Genomic DNA, 24,562 nt, shown 5'->3' with positions numbered 1-24,562 from the left:
GTCATTTTAAAAAAAAGAGATGCTGAGGGTGGTATGCAGCATTCTGAGCAAAGGAAGAAAGCAGCATAGGAAAAGGTTAGAGGTGGGTTCTATTCAAACAGTGCCTGGTAGGCCATGGTGAGAAATTCAGATTTTCTAAGTGCAAATGGGAAAACTTTAATAAAGTAGAAGAATTTAAGTTTTAAAAGTTGTAAGATGTTAGGGATAGTGATCATTTGGGAGTGGAGAAATCAGATAAATTTGAGATCTGTTTTGAAGAGTATTCTCCTGTGGAGCAGCATGATTATAGTGACTTGGCTTTAGGAAATATTATTGGGTGGGCCAAAAAGTGCCTTCAGTTTTTTAAGTAAAAATAAAAGACACATTTTTCATTTTCACCAAGAACTTTATTGAACATCTTATTCACCCTTTTGTTCCACTACCTTCTGCCTTTTTTTAGGCAACTTCATAATTCCATCTTACCAAAACTTTTAATCTTTTTGAGCAAAGAACTGTTCCAGGTACCTTTTACAGTCTTCCAAGGAATTGAAATTTTTTCCATTAAGAGAATTTTGCAAAGCCCGAAATAAATGGAAATCCAAAGGTGCAATGTCTGGTGAATTGGATGGATGAATCAGAACTTCCCAGCCAAGCTGTAACAGTTTTTGCCTGGTCATCAAAGAAACATGCGGTCTTGTGTTATCCTGATGAAAGATGATGAGATTTCTGTTGGCTAATTCCGAATGCTGCTTTCAGTTGGTCTAATTGGGAGCAGTACTTGTTGGAATTAATTGGTTTTCTGGAAGGAGCTCTTAATAGATGACTCCCTTCCAATCCCACCATACACACATCACCTTCTTTGGATGAAGACCGGCCTTTGGTATGGTTGGTGGTGGTTTCATTTCACTTGTCCCGTGATCCCTTCCATTCCACACTGTTGTACAGTATCCACTTTTTATTGCCCATCACAGTTTGTTTTAAAAACAGAACGTTTGGGCTTCCCTGGTGGCACAGTGGTTGAGAGTCCGCCTGCCGATGCAGGGGACACGGGTTCGTGCCCCGGTCCGGGAAGATCCCACATGCCGCGGAGCGGCTGGGCCCGTGAGCCATGGCCGCTGAGCCTGCGCATCCGGAGCCTGTGCTCCGCAGCGGGAGAGGCCACAACAGTGAGAGGCCCACGTACCGCAAAAAAAAAAAAAAAAAACAGAATGTTTTCATTACGTTTCAGTTGAGAATCTCATGCGGAAATACAGTCAAGAAGGGTTTTTTTTTGTTTTTCTGAAGGGTATTTTTTTTTTTTAATTTATTTTTGGCTGTGTTGGGTCTTCATTGCTGTGCGCGGCCTTTCTCTAATTGCGGTGAGCAGAGGCTACTCTTTGCTGTGGTGCACGGGCTGCTCATTGCAGTGGCTTCTCTTGTTGTGGAGCACGGCCTCTCGGCACACAGGCTTCAATAGTTGTGGCTTGCGGGCTGTAGAGCGCAGGCTCAGTAGTTGTGGTGCACAGGCTTAGTTGCTGCGCAGCATGTGGGATCTTCCCGGACCAAGGGCTCGAACCTGTGTCCCCTGCATTGGCAGGCGGATTCTTAACCACTGCGCCACCAGGGAAGTTCTGGTCAAGAAGGTTTTTTTCACTTAACTTATGTGGAACCCAAACATCAAAGCAATTCACATAACCAAGCTGGTGCAAATGATTTTCAAGGCTTGATTTGGATATTTTGAGTGTATCTTCTATCTCCTGAGTGGTATAATGTTGATTGTTCTCAATTATTGTTTCAATTTGATTGCTGTCAACTTCAACTGGTCCACCCACCTGTGGAGCATCATCCAGTGAGAAATCTCTAGCACGAAACTTCTCAAACCACTTTTGACACGTTTGATCAGTCCCAGCACCTTCTCCGTACACTGCACAAATCTTTTTGCGTTTCAGTTGTGTTTTTACCTTTCTTGAAATAATAAAGCATGATATGCCAAAAACGTTGCTTTTTTCTTCCATCTTCAGTGTTAAAATGGCTACACAAAAATTCACCAATTTTGATGTTTTTTTTTTTAACGTAAGCTGATATGACAGCTGTCACATACAATCTAACAAAATTGTTTCGAATGAAGTTAAAGACAACTAAGTGCTACTAGAGCCATCTTATGGAAAAAACCTAACAAACCTTTTGGCCAACCAAATACAAAAGTAAAGTTTAGTTAATAATTATAACAATGTAATTTGCAACTCTCTTCAACATGGATCTGACCACAAGCTTGAGATTATATTTTATTCTAAGCACTATGATTTGAAGAATATAGATAAGCTGAAATGTATTTTGAGCAGATCACGCAGGATGATGAAACAATTAAAAATCCTTGGGGTAGCCAACTAGTTGTTGAAAGGAGTGATCCTTCATAAATTTATTCCAACTGAAAAATAGTTCTACATTCAATCCAGGTGAATAGTATTAAGCCAGAAATTAAAGAGCTTTGCAAAAATATAAAACAATTCCTCTCTTCACAATAAATTTTTCATTTAAAAATATGTTAAGCGCTTCCCTGGTGGCTCAGTGGTTAAGAACCCACCTGCCAATGCAGGGGACACGGGTTCGAGCCCTGGTCCAGGAAGATCTCACATGCCGCGGAGCAACTAAGCCCATGCACCACAACTACTGAGCCTGTGCTCTAGAGCCTGCAAGCCACAACTACTAAGCACATGTGCCACAACTACTGAAGCCCGTGCACCTAGAGCCCATGCTCCGCAACAAGAGAAGCCACCGCAGTGAGAAGCCCATGCACCGCAACGAACAGTAGCCCCCACTCGCGGCAACTAGAGAAAGCCCGTGCACAGCAACAAAGGCCCAGTGCAGCCAAAAATAAATAATAAATAAATTGATTTTTAAAAATATGTTAAATGTAATGGGTGCATTCCTATTAAATGAATTAATAAATGAACGCTTGAAATTTTTCTCACCTTTAATCCTAGTATGGTAAGTATCAACAGTTATAATCTATATAAGCGAAAGCTAAGAGTATAAAGGAGCACTGAAACCAAAAAGTTTGAGAACCACTGCTGTACACCACACTACCTGTCATTTGGGTTAGAGAGCAGCAGTGAGACAGGGCTATCCATGGGATACAGCTGTAGGTATCCATCAGTTAAGGAGTGCGGCTGTTCCTGCACGTTGAGGTGATTAACTGCTTAAGTTAGCAACTCCTAATGTACATTCTGTTCTGATCTTAGTATATGACATAGCTTTTAGTGGTAGGCAGCAAAATGAGAAAAATAAAATAATGTTTGTCATAAAGCTGAATATATATATTCAATACAAAGAACTGTCTTTTAATCTCTGTCCATGTCTTTTTTACATATTTGACGTAAGATTGGTCTTTCTGAAATGGTGGGAGAACAGGTGTTAATTGCAAGTTTCTTCTTGTTTTAATGTCCCTATTTGTCCCCAGCTGGCAATCTTGTGTCATTTCTCCAAATTGTTTTTGTAAGACATATTGCTCCAGGCCAGGAACTAGAGTCTAAAGTCTTGGAAGTCAGTGAAGGAAGGGAGAAAAGGTGAATACATTCTAGGTCCAGGTATGAGAGCCTAGTCAATGTCCAAGAGGGCAGCAAATATTGTTCTGGTAGGCAAGAAGAAAGTAGTGTAGGAAAGGAGCAAATAAGTCACCAAGATAGTTGGTATCTTTGGTCCCATGGCAGTGGTTCTCAGCCCTGTTACACGCTAAGATTATCTGGAACACTTAAGAAAACACCAGTAACCAGGCCCCGTCCTCAAAGATTGTGATTTAATTAGCCTGCAGTGGGACCTAAGCATGGTATCTTTTTAAAAAATCTCATCAGATGATCCTAAAGTGCAGCTAGACTTGAGAACCACTGTCCTAGGGCCATTGTTTGATCAGATAGCCTCTGCTTTTATATTCATAATGTGTATTCATGGGGCCAGCAAAGGCTGACAGAGTCCCACTGGTGCGAGGATAAGGTCCAGCCCTCCTAGGAAGATTGTTGTTTTCCTAAACTATATAGTCATATCAATATAGTTGTTTAATAAGACTTTACAACAAAAGTAAGTAAATACTTCTTTGCAAATATGACTCTGTCCTGTCAGACTGGGCCAGCCACTACTTAACTTTTGAGAATTAGCACAAAGAAATTTTTACTCACAAGAACAGCCGAAATCCTCTTTTACCTCTCCAGTCACTTCTGATTTCTAACGATTTCAGGGGAAAACCTCCATTTTTAGGTACACACAGGAGTGATTGAGTATAAAATCTAACTGGCAAAAAGATTTCCCCTCATTTTCTTTTCTGTAGGAGACTCTAAGTTCTTCCTTGTCCTCTGAGCTCTGGAAGTCAAATAATCCTGTTGTTATGGCAGACATCAATGTGTGCAGTGTAACAAGTAGCTTGTTTCCTTTTTGAAAAGTATTGGATTGAAAGAAACAGCATTTAAAAATATACATTTAACTTAAATAGCAAAATAGTAAGTTGTTAGTGTTGTATTTTAAAATATAGAAAATTAGCTATGCTAAAACTTACAAGTAGAATAACCTTTATAACCTTTATAATATGTAAAAAAAAAAACATTTTTTTAATTTTAGGAAAGCCGAACTAGAAGCAGTTGTCAGAAAGAAGATTGAGTTTGAGAGAAAAGCTCTGCGTATTGTTGAACAGCTTTTAGAAGAGAATATTACAGAAGAATTCCTAAGGGAGTGTGTATGTGTTGATAAATTATTACTTTTGTTGTATAAGATCTTTAAATATGTGTAATGTGAAACTTCTTTACAGTATTGAAATCTTTGAATCTGTTGTCAGCTACATGCTATAGAATTTATGCATTTAAAAATAATCAACTATTATGCATTCCTTGTTTTATAGTGACTTTAAAATGCACTAAAGAGAGATAACATGCATGTTTTACCCTTTCGTGCTAGTTCTTTTAACCAGTCTGCTAATCTCAACCGATTTTCATTGCTTTGCACTGCTGATCCCCATGTCACTTTTCATATTCTGTATGTTATCCTATTTTAGTAATGGAAGATCGTTATTTTTGTTAATGTAATTTCATTAATTTTGATATTTTAAAAACCTGAAATATAGACCATTTATAGTTTAACACATAAGAGAATTATCTGCATTAAAAAACTTTTTTTGTTTTCTTTAATGGCTTATTGCATTAAAAACTTGAATGGAAATGTCTGTTATATCCTCATAATCCTTAAGAGAAAAAAGAAATGGAAAATTAAAGCTCAGAAATTTTATTGCAGAAATAATTCTTAGTGTGGCTTAGAGATTTTCCTAAACAAGAGGAATATAAATATGACAGTATTTAAATTCATATAGGTAACTGCATCAGAATCTCCATACTTGATGACTTTAAAGACAAAGACAGACCAGAAATGGTTTGTCTCAAGAACTGAGATTATTTGAACATGAAAACGTCAAAGGAAAATATCTGGCATTAGCTTATAACTATCACCTCACTGTTCTTTTCAGAAGATAGAAGATTTTGCACAAAAATTTGTTCAGGAATCACAATGACACCTTTAGTATACTTTGTTTTTGAGATTGTGCTTTAAGAAATAGGTTAAATTATATCCTATTATTTTATTTGGTTTATTTTTGAGTAATACTTTTTTTATTATTATTTAATTGTTTTTGACTGTGTTGGGTCTTTGTTGCTGCACACGGGCTTTCTCTAGTTGCAGCGAATGCGGGGCTGCTCTTCGTTATGGTGCGCTGGCTTCTCTTGTTGTGGAGCACGGGCTCTAGGCACACGGGCTTCAGTAGTTGTGGCTCGTGGGCTTAGTTGCTCCGTGGCATGTGGAATCTTCCTGGGCCAGGGCTCGAACTGGTGTCCCCTGCATTGGCAGGCAGATTCTTAACCACTGTGCCACCAGGGAAGTCCCAAGTAATACTTTTTTAAAATAAAATATACTATCAATATTTTCCTTTGATATAGCAGTCACTGTAGCATCACTTCTTCCTCCTTTCATGAATTGTATAATCTACAGGGATGCACAGTCTACCACGGCAGAAATTTTTTGGGCTTTGTGGGTTTTTTTTTTTTAATAATAGCTAACATTTTCTGAGTACTTAGTATGTGTCAAGAAGCGCTTTTTGAGTACTTTTCCTTTATTTTCTCTTCTGATTCTAACATCAAACCTATGAGATAGGTACTGTTATGATCCCTGTGTTTTCAAATGAGATCGGTAAAGCTTAAAGAGCTGATAAATAAACTTTTCCAATAATCTGGTGGGGGAAATGCCCCTCTCATTTCTTTATAGGGGAAGTTCATCACACCTGCTCATTATAGTGATGTCGTGGATGAGCGTTCTATTATCAAACTCTGTGGCTATCCCTTATGTCGGAAGAAGCTAGGAATTGTAAGTAACTACTTTTTTTTAACATGTAGACTTTTAATTTTTATATTTAGCAAAATACTGTGTAGAAAGAACAATAAATGAAACAGGTCATGAACTAATGATGTGGGTTAGCCAAAGATATGATATGTAGATGACTTACTCTTGTTAACTGTAAAGTTCATGTTTATTATTTGAATTCTTTTGTAAGCTATATGTTCTTTTCTTTAGGTACCAAAACAGAAATATAAAATTTCTACCAAAACCAATAAAGTCTATGATATTACTGAAAGAAAGGTAAGTTTAAAGGCTATTTTCAATGTGGCAGTTAATTTTTAATATTATACTAAATGGAATTCTAAAAATATCTGTTTAAAATCTTGCCTTTTAGAAAATAGCCATGTTAAAAGTTTTTCATTTATAAATATTTCATTCAAGGTGTTTAAAAAAAACCTCTTTGCTTACACTTTACTTAATATGTGAACTTTTAAAAATTAAAAATGCATATTGGCACAAATTCAGGCGAGTGAATCATAGGACAGAGTAGAGAGCCAGAAACAGACTCACTGCTTATGTGGACACTGGACATATGACATCAGGAGTATTTTAGATCAGTGGAGAAAGGATGGATTTTTTTTTAATAAATTGTACTGGCATGATTAGTTATCCATATGGAAATAATGAAAACTGACACCTATTTCAGTGTACATACAAAGATCAATTTTAGGTAGATTAAGGACCTAAATGTAAAAGAGATACCTTTTCAAAGACAGTATGAGAGAATATCTTTATAAACTTGGACTAGAGAGAATTTCTTAAATAAGATAGAAAACTATAGACCATAGAGGAAAAATTGATACATTTTTTTACATTAAAATAGAAAACATTTGCTCATTAGAAGTTTCTTTAAAAAGAGAGTGAAAAGATAAGCTACAAATCAGAAGGAGTTATATTTCTCACATGTAACTGACCATAGATTCCTAACCAGAGTACGTCATCTATAAGAAAAAGACAAAGACTTAATTAAAAAAATTTTACGGAAGGAACTTGAATGGCTAATGAATATATGAAAAGATGCTCAGCCTTATCGGTAATCAGGAAAATAGCAAATGAAAACACATTGAGTTACATTTTTACAGTCCCCAAATTAGCAAAATTATAAAAACCTGACAGCATTAGTAACTCTGTATACTGCAAGTCAAATAAAAATTGGTACAACCTTTTTGAGCAACTGTTTGGCAAAGTCAAATTTACGCATTCTTTGTGACCATTCTTTCTATTCTTTGGTATAAATCCTTGCCCATGTGCACAAGTATATATGTGTATAAATGTTCCTAGTAGGATAAACAAAATATGGTACATACATAGAATGGAATAATTATTTGACCTTGAAAAGGAAGGAAATTCTGACACAAGCTACAACTGAATGTACTTTGAAGACGTTATCCTAAGTGAGATAAGCCAGCACAAAAAGAAAAGTATTATATGGTTCTACTTATATGAGGTAATTAGAGTAGTCAAATTTATAGAGACAGAAAGTAGAATGGTTTTTGTCAGAGGAGGTGGAAAAGGGGACTTATGGTTTAATGGGTGTGGAGTTTCAGTTTTGCAAGATGAAAAGAGTTCTGGAGCTAGATGTTGGTGATGGTTGCAAAACAGTAAGAAGGTACTTAATGCCACTGAACTATATACTTAAAAATGCTTAAGATGGTAAATTTTGTGTATTATACCACAATTTTTTAATTTAAAAAATTGTTATTAAAAGAAGGTGCATAGTAACATTGTAATGATAACAAAAAATTACAAACAACTCAACTGTCCTTAAATAGTAACTAAAAGGCAGTATACTTAGGCAATGGAATATAATACACAGTGTAAATGAATAAGCTATAGCTACACAAATGAGTCTAATAAACATAATGTGGAACAGAAGAATACAAGAATACATAACAATATGATTCCATTTAGACAGAGTTTAAAAATAGGCAAAACCGAATGATATATTTTATAGGATATGTATGTAAGTAGCAACACTAAAAGAAAGCAAAAGAATGAATAACACAAAATTTATAATAGTGGTTACCTCTGGGGAGTGTGGAGAGTGATACCATTGGGGAGGGATACATAGAAGCCTTCAGAGGTACTAAATCTTACTTCTTACCTTGGGTGGTAGATTCATGGGTTTTCGTTTTTTTCTGTGAACTACATATTTATGTTTTATATTCTCTTCTGTACATAAGTTGTATTTCACAATAAGAAAAAAATAATTTCCTAGTTTTAAAATGTTCTTTTCAGTGTTTTTGCAGCAATTTTTGTTATAAAGCATCGAAATTTTTCAAAGCACAAATTCCTAAAACTCCAGTGTGGGTTCGAGAAGAAGAAAGGTAATTTAAATCATTATGTGTACATTTGTTCATAAATTCTAATAATTTCTTTCTATTTTTTGAAATATGCAAAAAGTAGGTATAGTTTTCTTTGGAATGCATTTACTGTACACATTTTAATTGTGGGGAAATGGTTATATTTCAAGCAGAGCTTTTGAGGATTTTACACTTAAAATCAGAAAATTAATACATACAAATGTTATGTGTTTGCTGTTTTAGCTTTAAGCATAAAATCTGAACTTTGCTTCCTATTGTGATAGTTATTTCTATTAATTCTGTTAATATAATCCTGGGATAAGAATTACAAATTTTTTCAGAAGGTACTGGATTTTGGGATCCAACTGAACTCACTTTGTTGTTAAGAAACTATATACTAATGTTAAAAAGTTCAGGTTACTAATTTATTTAATCTGTATTAAAAATCGGTACAATATAAATTTAAAGAAAGCCAATTTAGAGTCATTTTTAGCAAAAAAGTTTATAGACATTCCTGGGATTTTGCCTTGTGAGAAATGTTTAAACATTTATAACATTTTATTAGTTGCTGAATTTGAAAGAGAATTTGTTACTGAGGGGAAAATTACATAATATTAAAAAAGTAACAAAAATTATTCTTATGTAACTGAACTGTATTGTCTAGAAATTCCAAACAAAGGCTTAAATTAATGAGATAAAGTCTCAAGTAATTCATGTTTGATAGAGAATATTGTAAGAACACAAGGCAGGGTTATTTGGGGTAAAATAGGATCTATGCTAAATAAACTTAAAGTCTTATTTGATACACAAGTAACGTGACACTATGTTCAACTAGCATTAATTTTACTGATGGCAGTACCTTTGCAGACACCTTTGCCTGCTGCTCCAATTTTGTGTGGTTCAGAATATGTAAAATATACTACAGTATGGCCTTTGTTAATTGAATTCAACATAATGGAGACTAAATTGCTCATCATTTCTCTAGCAGCCTATCCAACTTTCTTGTTTGGAGGATAAAAGATTGTAGCATTGTCCAAAGTGACTGGGAAGCTAAGAGCACCTTTCTAACTATCACTTTTTCTCTTTCCTTAACATTTCTTTCACCAGCGCTGCCCATTATCTCCTCAGTCCTAATGACAGTGACATATTCCATTTCCCAGTGTTAAGACTGGTGTTTCCTTGAGTTGTTCTTAACTTTGCTTCCAGAGATCTCTACTTCTTGAAGTTAGCTCTCTCATTTAGCCCATACTCATATCTGCTTCAAAACCATTTATCAAAGCACCTTTGCTGTCATCTCTGTTTTCTTCAGATATAGTTATTGGTACTTCCTTCAGCTAATTTAAAACAGTTCTTCCCTCTAACCTTTTCCCAAAATCTTACCATGCTCTCTTAAGAATGCCCACTTTTTCCCAAAGCATGAAGCTCTGTCATTTTATATTTGTAGTTCTTGAAATTCTACCGTATCTATATGCCCTTTCTTACCTCACTTAAAAAAGAAAGACGAAAATGACCTTGGTTTCCCTAAACTAATCAATTTAATTTACATTTAAAGTGTATAGCATGCTTACTACCCAGCAGGCTACACATGTGTAAAAACCAACCTGTGAGTTTAAATTTAAATCTCATTGGGATGACAAAACAAATACACGGGTGAAACAAGTTTGTACTTATTCTAATGGGAACCTGTAATGTAAGTTAGTGAGGATAAAGCATTGCATAATGAAAAACTGTAAGCAGAAGTGAGAAAATAAACTCATAGGAATAGGTTGGTATTGGAAGTAGATAGTGAGAACATTAGCTCACTTGAAATAAGGGATATGTTTGGGAAAAAAAAAGAAAATAATGATACGTATCAAGGAGCCAAGCTAAGTTTGGTATATCTTCAAGTCCTGGGGAGATATCAAGTGTTTTTGAATAGAATTTAGTTTGGCATTGGTGTATAAGATGAATTAAAGAGAGGATCATAATGAAAGAACTGAAAGGGTCCTTAGAGAAAATTTAATCCAACCTTATTATCAAACAAGCTCAGAAAGACTAAGTGTATTTCTTAAGCTAGTGATAGATTCTGAACAAGGCTAGGATTCTTTCATCATATTCCTCTTGATTGGAAGTAACCAGTGAGTAATCTATAAATATACAATTGTCACATTGTACATAGTGTAACTATAGCCCTTATTTATGTATAATACTTGTCTGTATATAATAACCATGTCAATATTTTTCATATCTGGATGCGTCAGTGTTACCTTAATTTCTAAATTCTTAGGGGCAAGGATTATGTCAGTTTATCTAATCCACTAGAGGTCACTGTGTTTTCACAGAGAATGTTTGATATTTTTATGTGTGCTAATGATCAGAATTCTGGAATTCAGTATTCGTTTAAAAAGCTTGTCTAGCTATTGTACATATAAGCTCTACAGAAATGTGGTATTTTAAAGAAAGTCTGTTCACATATAGTATGGGGTATAACATTCGTAACCTATCTTCTTTTAAAGGGGAAAAATGGCTTTTTTTTAGATGGCAGCATTAAGTATTTAATGCAGAGATATTTTTATTAGCTTAGAGTGAGTTGTAATAAATAATAAGCTATATCACCATCATAATATTAAGTTATAATTTTATTAATATTACTATTTTTATTATAATTTAAAAATAAGAATAAATTTTAAAATTCACTCATAGAATTAGTTATTTTATTGTAATGACTTGCAAAATCTTTCTTTAATTGAAATATAGTTGACATATAGTATTATATTAGTTTCAGGTATACTACATGGTGATTTGACATTTTCATACGTTATGTAATGATCACCACAATAAGTCTGTTAACCATCTGTCTCCATACAAAGTTATTACAATATTATTGAACATATTCCTCATGCTATACTTCACATCTCTATGGCTTCTTTATTTTATAACTGGAGGTTTGTACCTCTTAATCTACCCTTCACCTATTTCATCGACATTTGTTTGTTCTCTGTATCCATGAATGATTTCCAAAATTTTTGACCACTGTAATAAATGCATTTTACATTATCCACCACATACATAGAACTGAAGCAAAAGTTTTAGGAAACAGTTTTTATCCTCACTACATGAAAAGCCTCTGATATTTTCTACTCTGTTGCTTTTTTGAAATGCTGGTAGCAACCCCCTTAATTGGTTGGTCCTGATCTGTAGTGTTTGTTTGTTTGTTTGTATAAATTTATTTTATTTATTTTATGTTTGGCTGCATTTGGTCTTCTTTGCTGCACGTGGGCTTTCTCTAGTTGTGGCGAGTGGGGGATGCTCTTCATTGCAGTGTGCAGGCTTCTTATTGTGGAGCACGAGCTCTAGGCGCACCAGCTTCAGTGGTTGTGGCATGCAGGCTCAGTAGTTGTGGCTCGCGGGCTCTAGAGCGCAGGCTCAGTAGTTGTGGCGCTTGGGCTTAGCTGCTCTGCGGCATGTGGGATCTTCCCAGACCAGGGATAGAACCCATGTCCCCTGCATTGGCAGGCGGATTCTTAACCACTGTGCCACCAGGGAAGCCCCCAATCTGTAGTTTTAAGAGCACTGTTTTGTTGGATCTAGCTTAGATTTTTAGTTGTTTTAGTGTAAGAAAGTCTGTTACCAGCGCTGAATCTTATTTTCCTCATTGGTAAGTAGAAAGTTGCATTTAACCTTAGTTCCCTTTAGTTCTAATGTTTTACAATTCTAAGTCAGTCAGTGCTGCTATAGTGAAAGTTTTCTAGATAAGGAAATGTCTCATTGATAAAAATGATGAAAATTAAAATGATCAGTATAAGCCTAGGGAAATTTATACTACCTTGTAGAGAAGTCTGTCTCATTTAAGGGTACAGAATACAGTATTAGAATACAAATTACTGACTAAATAAATTTGAACTCTTCAGTCTGTAAAAGATAAAGACTGATAAAGGATTGAATTAAAGTTTTTAAATTATGAAGAAAAAGCAAGAATTTTTTTTTTTTTTTTTTTGGCGGCACGCGGGCCTCTCACTGTTGTGGCCTCTCCCGTTGCGGAGCACAGGCTCCGGATGCACAGGCTCAGCGGCCATGGCTCACGGGCCCAGCCGCTCCGCGGCATGTGGGATCTTCCCAGACTGGGGCACGAACCCGTGTGCCCTGCATCGGCAGGCGGACTCTCAACCACTACGCCACCAGGGAAGCCCAACCAAGAATATTTTATATTTTATAGTATGTCCAGAACAACTTGAAGTTTACATCTTTAGGGACACCATGGTCTTACATACCATTTGGAAATAGAATATTCAATTTGACAATTTAACTCAATTTGTTTTTTCTTACATTATTGTGAAAGCTAATATAAATTTATTCACCAGATTCTAAAATACTAAAAACTATAGTAAAATTTACTATAAGATACTATTTTGTACCATAATAAACTCACTACCTCTTTGGTAAAAACCTATAAATCAATTTAAGAAAAAGTTAGACAAATTCATGAATTCTAGCTCCATACTTCTGTTGAGGCTTTGGAGTCAAAAAGGGCCTTCATTTTCGTTATTAAGGTAAAAATATCTGGAGTATATCTTTAATGTCATGAATAACAGCAATGCTTTACACAAAATGTCTCCTGATGCTCTGTCAGAGACAAAACATTGACCATGACGCAGTATGATGCTTCTCATGTTGTGAGTTAGAAATTTTTCACCCACTTGGTGGCCAGAAACAGACCACATACAGTTTTGTTCCTCTGAGACGGTATGCTTGTTTAGGTAGTCATATAGTTACATTTATAAATCCTGTTTGGTTGACTGTAGGCTCTGACGTTGTTGAAGGAGGGAAATTTCTTGAATTGTAACATTAAAAAATCAGGAGTTAAAGCTGAGAAGGAAGGGCAAATGTTTAGATTCAAATTTTGATTTAAAAGATGAAATTGGGGTGAATGGTTAATGCTGACAGAGCTAAAAGCGCCATCATGTGGCCCAGAGTAGGGGATTTTCACACATGCTTCTTAGCAATAAACAGTATAATCTTAGAGGTGCGGAAGCCAAAAACCTCTGCAGAACAACTTCTATAACCTCTTCCTGAATAGTGTTGCTTGGTAGACAGAATAAAAACTTTCTGAAACAGGTTTTAACATGTTTCATATTGTATTTGAAAAATTCCCACCACAGGGGGGAATTGTATGTAGCCTGCTGCTTCTGTTGGTTTATATATAATACACATATTCTAAGTGATACACACACACCAAGGTCTTCTGGTGTGCTATTTCTAGTTTTAGATGTACTTTGCTAAAGTTACAGTTAATCATCTAATTTGTACTTTAGTGAAAATAATGTGAAAATGCTTATAAAGAAGAGCTTGAAGATATTCTTTAACTAAGATAGTTATTTATTTTTTAAATTGAGCTTATCTGAATTAAATGTCTCAGGACAACGTAAACTTTGAAAGGAATGGAAGATACTTAACATTGATGAGAAATGGTAGTTTTAACAAAGAAAAAGCTTTTGAATTTCATCTAAAAAAGGATAGAAAAGAAAGAGCAATGTAACTTGGTGCCTTGTTTCTAAAACAGCTCATAGCAAAAACAAACTGAATTTTATATTGAACCTTTTGTCCAGTACCTCATTAAATTCAGTTTTGGTTTATCTTAGTGTCAGGTACCATTTTTCCTTTTACAGATTGGGAATCAGAGAGTATTAAAGTCACTCATAAAGCATCTAGAAACAATGTTCAGCGTAGTTTTCTTTATGTGAAGTCAGAGAACTGAAACAAAGGAGAGGAAAATAGTAAAGTATATTGAATTCTTTTGGGAGGGGATAAGTAAAGATGGTATCCTCGCAACTTTTGGGGTTCCTTTTTCTGGCTTTAATTAGAGGCATCATGTTAGAAAGAGAGAACTTAGACTTTGAAAGACCTAAATTCAAATCCTAGATTTACTACTCGATATGTGTAGTGATCTTAGGAACTCAGTTAACCCCTCAGAGCTTCAGTTTCCTCATCTATAAAAATAAAGTTGTTAGTTACGTGAAGATTAAATGAAATAATAACCATGTAGCAGAAAGTATGGGAAGATGAAAAAGTCCTGGAGATGGTGATAGTTGCACAACAGTGTGAATGTACTTGATACCACTGAACTGTAGCTAAAAATGGTTTAAATGGTCAATTTTATGTAATGTATATTTTACCACAATTTAAAAAAAAAATTCACTTACCATATAATAAGCAATCAATATATGCTAATTTTCCCCTTCATTAGAGGTTTAATTTTCTTTTAATTCTTAGTGTTTTTCTCAAAAAATATCAAGTTGTATTGCTGGAGATTTCTCATAAAACTACTTAAATTGTATTCATGATTTAGAATAATGTTTACATTTTTATTACCCCTTGATTCAGCCATGCTTGGACCTCATTCTTATTTGGAACCATTCTGCCAACAAGATCTTGAAATAAGAGCTTCCCGTCTCTGACCACAACCTCTATCTCATCTGCATCTGTCACTCCTGAATGTGCTTTGTGACCTCGTTTTGACCTCCTGTCTCTACCTCAGCTCTATTCTTCTAGGTTGGCAGACCCTCATTAAATTTGTTTTCTTGAGTTCCACTGTCAGCAGTTGTAATATCATCCTCTCAAAAGATCCCAGATTCTTTCTCCCTTAACTTCTATTATGTCCACCTTCTAGGCTTCAGTCATCCTTCTTTTCTGTTGCTGAAGATTATTGGGTAAAGTTCTCAAATAAGATCATTAGCACTTTCGATATGCTGTCTCATTTAATTCAGTCCTCACAACATCCCTGAGGAAGTACCGTTACCCATTTTATGGGTGGTGAAACGGAGGCTTAGAGAGGTTTAGTGACTCTCTCAAGAACACTTAGCTTATATATATAGATTTGGGATTTAAATGCAGATTTGTCTGGCACCAAAGCCTGCACTCTTTGCATTCCTGTGGCCCTGTTCCAGTTCATTCTGTCTAGTCTCAACAGTGTCCTCACGTGTTTATTCTTTGTTTCTTAATGACTATGATACATTCAGACCTTTTCTCCTCTCCTTAAACTTTGAACCCCACCCCCAACTCCTAGTAGATATAACCTACTACTTAACTGAAATGATTGAGGGCATCCACCAGAAGCTCCTTCAACATTATTTTCTTCATATGCTTTCTCATTTCTCTGCCTCCTCGTTGCTAATGTAGTACCTCTGTGTTACCGTTTCTGTTCTCCTCTCACCAAGGCCTTGCTGTATGGTTTATTCCTATTTTCTTACTCTTTCAAACTCTCCTTTCATTCTAATTCTTTTTCCTGTACTTTAAAAAGGAAAAAAAAATCCTGAAAAATATCCTTTAGATTTAGCAGTCCTGTGGTAATTGGTGATCTTAGCAAGAGCCATTTCAGTAGAGTAATGCATACAGATTCCAGGAGGCAGAGGGTTGAGGACTGAATAGGAGATACGGAATTGGAAATGATGAGTGCAGACTTCTTTAAAGAAGTCTGACGCTGAAAGGGGGAGGGATTGTATGGCTCAAGGACAGGGTTGTTTTGTGTGTTTGTTTGTTTAAGAGATGGGCTAAGTTTAAGCATGGTAGTTTACTGAAAGGAAAGAGAAAAAAGGGAGAGAGGTTTGTGGAATAAAACCTCAGAGTAAAATCCATAGGATTAGCCTCCAATGTCTTTATATACAAATTATATTGATCTTTATAGGCCCAGCTGAATCTGAAGCTTTTCTTCATTGGCTCAGCCAGAAGTTTTTCTTTCTTCTCTAATTTTCTGGAGCAGCTCATCTCTCTCTCATGAATTATATGATGCAGGAGTGTAGTTCTTATGAGCGATGCTGGCTGGCAGTGATTCCTGGCTTTACCACTTACTAGCTGTGTGACTTTCGGCACATTAGTCAGTCTTTCAGTACTCGGTCTTTTTATCTGTAACGTGGGATGGTGGTAGTAGCTATATCATTCTTATGAGGATTATTATTTATAAATATCTTGGAACATGTGCTTTCCTCCTACTAAATTGTAATGTCCTTAAAAATAGGAACCTATTCTTTGTATTACTTAACATACCCAACATAGTCCATACATATAATACTTCAGAATTTTATTTTTGAAGGAATTTGTTGAATGATGGAATATACCATGCATTTGCAGGTTAGCCATTTAGTTAGTATAAGAATCCAGTTGAGAATCACTGTGTCTACACATATTTTTTTTTCCTTACAGTGATACTCAGATCCTGGTGTAAGACCAAATACCAGACAGCTGCATGGTACTGAACCTTGATAATTTTAGCCAGGAAGACTTGGGCGGGGAAGTGGGATAGGAAGAGTGAGAGAACTACAAATGGAAGTGGGAGGAAGTAGTCAACAGGCAATAAAACACTCTGTTGTAAACGTTAGCATATTATTTAGTATGCTAAAAAAGCTCTTAATGGGAGTTATAAATACCCCCTGGAGTAGTCAAGGCTAGTCACCATCCAAGCAGTGTCATTTGTTTTCTTTGAGTAACACCAAACCAAAGTAGCTTCTGTGACTAGAGTTTTCGTGCGTGGGAAGAAGGAGGGTAAAAAGGATAATTTGGATGATTGGGAAAGGACACACCTCGATTGGCTGAAGGACTAAGGAAGAAGAAAAAATAGATCAAATTTTTACTGTCAAGGAACTTACTGCCTATTGCCTTATTTTGTCTTTTTCTTCTAATTTTTTTATTATTGGTCTTGGGGGAATTCCTGAACTGCAGGGAAATCTCTAGAGCAGGGATGTACACCTCCTGATGTGTGGTACTTAGATGTTTAATGGGAAAGAATACCTTGATCAGTTAGCAGTGCCTCCCATAGCTAAGGAGAGGATTGGCAACAAATCATTCCCTGCAGTGCCTAGTATGCTTGTGACTGAACAAAAGATGAATGGATTATCTAGGCAGTAGTTATATGATTGATGCTGTGATGTTTAATTATATAGAAAAATACTTGCAACTGATATTTTTGATTGGTAGCCTTTAAATGTCATAACTCAAATGGCTTCTGGTTCCATCTATCCATTTAGCTTGACTTTTTTAAATTAATTTTTATTGGAGTATAGTTGCTGTACAATATTGTGTTCTTTCTGCTGCACAGCAAAGTGAATCAGCTATATATATACATATATCCCCTCTCTTTTGGATTTCCTTCCCATTTAGGTCACCACAGAGCACTGAGTAGAGTTCCCTGTACATAGGTTCTCATTAGTTATCTGTTTTATACATAGTAGTGTATGTATATCAATCCCATCTCCCAAATCATCCCACCCCTTCTCCCCGCTTGGTGTCCATATGTTTGTTCTCTACGTCTGTGTCTCTGTTTCTGCTTTGCAAATAAGATCATCTATACCATTTTTTTCTAGATTCCACATATATGCATTAATATACGATATTTATTCTCTTTCTGACTTACTCTGTATGACAGTCTCTCGGTCCATCCACATCTCTGCAAATGACACAATTTCGTTCCTTTTTATGGCTGAGTAGTATTCCATGGTATATATATACCACATCTTCTTTATCCATTCCTCTGTTGATGGACATTTAGGTTGCTTCCATGTCCTGGCTGTTGTAAGTAGTGCTGCATTGAACATTGGGATGCATGTATCTTTTTGAATTATGGTTTTCTCTGGTATATGCCCAGTAGTGGGATTGCTGGGTCATATGGTAGTTCTATTTTTAGTTTTTTAAGGAACCTCCATACTGTTCTCCATAGTGGCTGTATCAATTTACATTCCCACCAACAGTACAGGAGGGTTCCCTTTTCTCCACACCCTCTCCAGCATTTAATGTTTGTAACTTGACTTTTTTTAATCAAAGATTTTTGCAATATGACCTTCATTACAGCCCTATTTTGCCCTTTAAATGGGATTTATGTTCAGTGCCTTAGCTTCTCTTTAGTGCACACCTATGTTCTTGTATTTTTTTCTATTAATTGACTTTGTTTTTTACTTTTATTATTTTTTTTTTTTTTTTTTTTTTTTTTGCTGTACACGGGCCTCTCACTGTTGTGGCCTCTCCCGTTGTGGAGCACAGGCTCCAGATGCGCAGGCTCAGCGGCCATGGCTCACGGGCCCAGCCGCTCCGCGGCATGTGGGATCCTCCCAGACCAGGGCACGAACCCGTGTCCCCTGCGTCGGCAGGCGGACTCTCAACCACTGCGCCACCAGGGAAGCTCGTATTATTTTTTTTAATTAATTTATTTGGTTGCGCTGGGTCTTAGTTGTGGCAGACGGGCTCCTTAGTTGCGGCTCACAGGCTCTTTAATTGCAGCTCACAGACTCCTTAGTTGTGGCTCGCCAGTGCCTTAGTTGTGGCATGGGAACTCTCAGTTGTGGCATGCATGTGGAATCTAGTTCCCTGACCAGGGATCAAACCCGGGCCCTCTGCATTGGGAGCTCAGAGTCTTAACCACTGCACCACCAGGGAAGTCCCAGTCGACTTTGTTTTTTGAGCAATTTTAGGTTCACAGCAAAATGGAGAGGAAGGTTCAGAGATTTCCCATAAACTCCCTGCCCACACACATGCATAACCTCCCCCATTATCAGCATCCCCCATCAAAATGGTACATTTCTTACAATTGATGAGCCTGCATTGACACATCATTACCACCCACATCCATGGTTTACATTAGGGTTTACTCTTAGTGTACAGTTTGGGGTTTGGACAAATGTATAATGACTTGAATCTACCATTACAGTGTCATACAGAGTAGTTTTATAGCTCTAAAAATCCTCTATGCTCCACCTATTCGTCTCCTACCCGCAAACCTCTGTAACCCCTTATCTTTTTCTGTCTCCATAGTTTTACCTTTTACAGAATGTCATATAGTTGGAGTCCTATAGTATGTAGGCTTTTCAAACTGGATTCTGTCACTTAGTAAAAAGCATTTAAGTTTCTCCCTGTCTTTTCATAGCTTGGTATCTCATTGCTTTTTAGCACTGAATAATATTTCATTGTCTGAATGTGCCTAGTATTTATCCCTTTACCTATTGAAGAACATCTTGGTTACTTCCAAGTTTTGGCAAATATGAATAGAGCTGCTGTAAACATAGCATACAGGTTTTTGTATAGACATGTTTTCAATTCCTTTGGGTAAGTACCAAGGCATATGATTTCTGGATTGTATGGTTAGAATATGTTTAGTTTTGTAAGACGTCTCTAAGATGTCTTCCAAAGTGATTGTACCATTTTGCATTCCCACCAGTAGTGAATGAGAGTTTCTGTTGCTTTACATCCACACCAACATTTGATGGTGTCAGTGCTCTGGATTTTGGCTGTTCTAATAGGTGTGTAGTAATATCTCATTATTATTTTAATATGCATTTCTCTGATGATATATGAGGTGGAGCATCTTTTCATATGCTTGTTTGCCAGCTATATATCTTCTTTGGTGAGGTCTTTTGTGCATGTCTTAGTCTGTTCAGGCTGCTATAACAAAATAGCATGGATTGGGTAGCTTAAAAACAAGAGGAATTTCTTCTCATAGCTATAGAGGTTTTAAATCTGAAGTCTTAAATCTGTCAGGGTGCCAGTATGGTTGGGTGAACACCTCTTCTGGGTTGAAGACTTCTGGTTATGTCCTCACATGGTAGAATGGGAAGGGATCTCTCTGGCCTCTCTTACAAAGACGCTAATCCCGTTCAGGAAAGATTTGCCCTCATGACCTAATCACCTCCCAAAGGCCCCATCTCCTAATAGTATCACATTGGGTTAGGATTTTCTTTTTTTTTTTTTTATGGCTGCGTTGGGTCTTCGTTGCTGCGCATGGCTTTCTCTAGTTGTGGTGAGTGGGAGCTGCTCTTCATTGCAGTGTGCAGGCTTCTCGTTGCAGTGGCTTCTTTTGTTGCAGAGCACAGGCTCTAGGCCTCCAGGCTTCAGTAGTTGTGGCACACAAGCTCAGTAGTTGTGGCTCACCGGCTCTAGATCGCAGTCTCAGTAGTTATGGCACACGGGCTTAGTTGCTCCACGGCATGTGGGATCTTCCTGGACCAGGGCTGGAGCCTGTGTCCCCTGCATTGTCAGGTGGATCCTTAACCACTGCACCACCAGGGAAGCCCTGGATTAGGATTTAACATATGAATTTGGGGGTGAAGGGACACAAACATTCAGAACCTTTGATCTTGTCAGTGTTCTGGATTTTGGTTATTCTAATAGATGTATAGTGGTATCTTGTTGTATTAATTTGCATTTCCCTGATGACTTTTGTAGAGCAGGGGTCCCCAACCCCCGGACCACAGACCAGTACTGGTCCGTGGCCTGTTAGGAACTGGGCCACACAGCAGGAGGTGAGCAGTGGCTGGGCGAGCCAGCAAGCGAAGCTTCGTCTGTATTTACAGCCACTCCCCATCCCTCACATTACCTCTTGAGCTCTGCCTCCCGTCAGATCAGCAGCGGCATTAGATTCCCATAGGAGCTTGAACCCTCCTGTGAACAACACATGCAAGGGATCTAGGTTGCACGCTCCTTATGAGAATCTAATGCCTGATGATCTGAGGTGGAGCTGAGGTGGTGAAGCTAGTGCTGGGGAGCAGCTGCAAATACAGATTATCATTAGCAGAGAGGTTTGACTGCACAAAGACCGTAATAAATCAGTTGCTTGCAGACTCTCATCAAAACCCTATCGGTTTAAAAAAAAAAAAAAAAAAAACCGTATCAGTGAGTGGCAAGTGAAGACAAGCTCAGAGCTCCCAGTGATTCTGCATTATGGTGAGTTGTATAATTATTTCACTATATATTACAGTGTAATAATAATAGAAATAAAATGCACAATAAATATAATGCATTTGAATCATCCCAAAACCATCCCCCCATCCTGGTCCGTGGAAAAATTAACTTCCACGAAACCGGTCCCTGGTGCCAAAAAGGTTGGGGACTGCTGTTGTAGAGCATCTTTTCATATGCTTATTTACCATCTGTTTATCTTCTTTGGTGAGGTATCTGTTAAGGTCTTGGGCCCACTTTTTAATTGAGTTGTTTGTTTTCTTACTGTTGAGTTTTAAGTGTGCTTTGATATTTTGGATAACAGTCCTTTATCAGATATGTGTTTTGCAAATGTTTTCTCCTAGTCTGCGTCTTATCTTTTTATTCTGTTGACAGTATTTTTCACAGAACAGAAACTTTTAATTTTAATGAAGTCTGACTTATCAATTCTTTTTTCATGGATCATGCCTTTGGTGTGTATCTAAAAAGTCATCAAGGTTTTCTCCTGTATTATCTTCTTGGAGTTTTGTTGTTGATGTTTTAAAATATTTATTTATTTATTTATTGGCCACACCAAGCAGTATGCAGGGTATTAGTTCCCCAACCAGGGATCAAACCTGGGCCCCCTGCAGTGCTGCAGTGGAAGCATGGAGTCCTAACCACTGGACCACCATGGAAGTCCCTCTTCCAGGAGTTTTATAGTTTTGCATTTTACTTTTTAAGTCTGTGATCCATTTTGAGTTTTTGTGAAGAGTATAAGGTCTGTGTCTAGATTAATTTTTTTGCATGTGGAACATCACTTGTTGAAAAGACTATATTTTCTCCATTGTGTTGCCTTTGTTCTTTTGTCAGAGATCGTGACTATTCCTGTGGGTCTATTCTGGTCTCTCTGTTTTGTTCCAATGATCTTTTTTGTCTCTTCTTTCACCAGCGCCACACTGCACTGTCTTGATTACTGTAGCTTTATAGTAAGTCTTAAAGTCAGGTAGTGTCAATTCTCCAACTTTGTCCTTCTCCTTCAATATTACGTTAACTATTTTGGGTCTTTGCCTCTCCATAAAAACTTTAGAATGAATTTGTCAATATCCATAAAATAATTTGCTGGGATTTTGATTGGGATTTCATTGAATCACAGATCAATTTGAGAAGAACTAACTTCTTGACAATATTGAATCTTTCTATCAGTGCACATAGAATATTGATCCATTTATTTAGTTCTTTGAATATTTACTTTTATTTAACATGTTTTGTAGTCTTTAGAAGCCACTTTTTCTGAGTACTTCAGAAGCACTTTACAGAGTTTTCCTGTCCTCTTGGATTCATTTGCTATTATATTTGTTCCTCTTTGTATTTGGCTTTTTAAGAGCCTTTTCCTCCCCCTTTTTAATGCCCAGCCATATGTGATTTCTGGTATTGCATAGCAAAATTGTCCCTAGAGTTAAATCACCTGACCTACATACCTCACATCCATGCTACAATACAACTGCTTTCTCAAAATTAGGGCAAAAAGTCTTATTGACCATATAAAGGAAATAACAGGAGAATTATAATATTGAATAAATTATCTCTGACCTCAATAAGCTTGTAGTCTAGTTAAGAAACTAGACTTAAACATACGAAAAGTAAGATATTTAGATAAAATTTCTGTGTTAGGTCATAGAAGAGCACATGATTAATGTGTATTAACTCTACAGACAATGATGACTCTGGAATTTAGAGAAGGGAGAGATTTACTTTAGCAGGTTAGTCAAGGAAAACTTAATTGGGCTAGTGGAAGTTGAACTTAGTCCTGAAATATAAGTAAATTTTGGATTAGAAAGATTAATGCATATTTCTTGTGGATGAGTTTTATAATATGTTGTGGTTTAAGAAAAACATTAAAAAATCTTTATATGAACTATTTCCTTTTAAATTATATTTTCTATCCAAAGTGGTTATAATAAACACTTGAATGTGTTTGACATATCAATTGCTTTCAGTTTTTTACTTCTGTGTTTTTGTCACAGATGTCCTGATTTTCAGCTGCTACAGGAAGGACAAAGGTATGGTTGAATCAGTATCACTTACCTTCTATGTATTCTTGTTAATAGAAGCATTAAGAGTAAACCAGGTGATATGAACTCTTGGACTTCCTGTGCTAATGCATTATGTAAGTGCCCATTCTAGCCCACAAAAAGAAATATTTGCCTTGTACAGCTTTTTTTTCTTTTGTGATGGTAAGATGATGTGTTTGATCTGTATGATTTACTGTACAGCTGTTCCTACCAAGGAAGTCTAATTGAACCTGTTGAAATATGACACAAACACAGCTTCCATCTGAGATATTGTGCTTCATTGTCAACTAGATTGTGCCAATTACATTTGTTGAAAGGTTTTTATAGAACATCAAAACATTAATGTATCAGTTAATTATTTGAAAGAGTGTCTAAAGCATTAATAGAAATTCCAAGTTGTGATTTTTTTTCTAAACTTTGCTCATGGTATTGCTTGCCCAACCATGATCATCTCTCAAAACATATCCTTTTATCTTCCAGAATAAATTTTCCTAGTTATTAGTCACTACCTTAGTTAGATGGAATTGAGCACAAGTGAGAGATATTTATTATTCGCTATAAATCTTTAACTTACAGCTTCAAAATAGTATAGAAAAATATAATTACCATACAATTCCAAGAGAAAGTATACATGAAAATTGAGTTGTTCTAAGTTTTTTGAAATTGTACTTACTTCAGATACAAGAGACAGTCTGTGGCTATGTAGGCTAGACTCTAACTAAAAAATGGTATAAAATACTGAATGAACTTATCTTTTTTCTCCATTCCCATCTACAACCTTATTTTCAACTGTTTTTCTTCTTCTTTTACACTTCCCCCAAGCATGCTTTTTTGTTTATTGCTGAATTATTTTATTTCATTTTATTTTTAAAAATTGTAATAGGCTTTAGGGGGATAGGTTTACAGAAAATACAAAAAATAGGTTTACAGAAAAATTGTGTGAGAAGTAGAGAGTTCCCATATACCCTTTCACCACCCTCCAGGTGCTTCTTGACCTAGAATCCTTGCCATCCTGATCTTTTAAAGTTGTTATATGTGCATTTGCTTAAGGGTAATTGCTCTCCTATCCTTATTTATCTCAAGTTTGTATAGACAAAGCTCTCTTTGTCTCTGCTCTTTCATATTTTTTAATCTTTTATAAACCTAATC

The 24,562-nt window shown here is 36.3% G+C and overlaps 1 protein-coding gene across 8 annotated transcripts in view; it reads left to right on the top strand.

The window, feature by feature from the left end:
* The window catches only part of RPAP2 (RNA polymerase II associated protein 2), an 85,396-nt gene that overhangs the window by 3,283 nt on the left and 57,551 nt on the right, over positions 1-24,562 (top strand). For 7 of the 8 annotated variants that reach the window (XR_004484630.2, XR_007479032.1, XR_007479031.1 and 4 more), the window contains exons 3-7: positions 4,567-4,681; positions 6,253-6,351; positions 6,559-6,624; positions 8,623-8,711; positions 23,366-23,401. Coding sequence is in view for 4 of the 8 variants with exons in the window: in XM_004263024.4 (XP_004263072.1) it covers positions 4,567-4,681; positions 6,253-6,351; positions 6,559-6,624; positions 8,623-8,711; positions 23,366-23,401 (405 nt within the window). In the remaining 4 variants the exon portion in view is untranslated. Of the gene's footprint in view, positions 1-3,418; positions 3,525-4,566; positions 4,682-6,252; positions 6,352-6,558; positions 6,625-8,622; positions 8,712-23,365; positions 23,402-24,562 lie in introns of all 8 variants that reach the window. The other variant, XM_049714361.1, reaches the window with a different exon arrangement.

This window comes from Orcinus orca, chromosome 1, assembly GCF_937001465.1.
Source record: "Orcinus orca chromosome 1, mOrcOrc1.1, whole genome shotgun sequence".
NCBI lineage: Eukaryota > Metazoa > Chordata > Mammalia > Artiodactyla > Delphinidae > Orcinus > Orcinus orca.
Note: the sequence above shows the minus strand (reverse complement) of the source record. Positions and strands in the feature narration are given on the sequence as shown.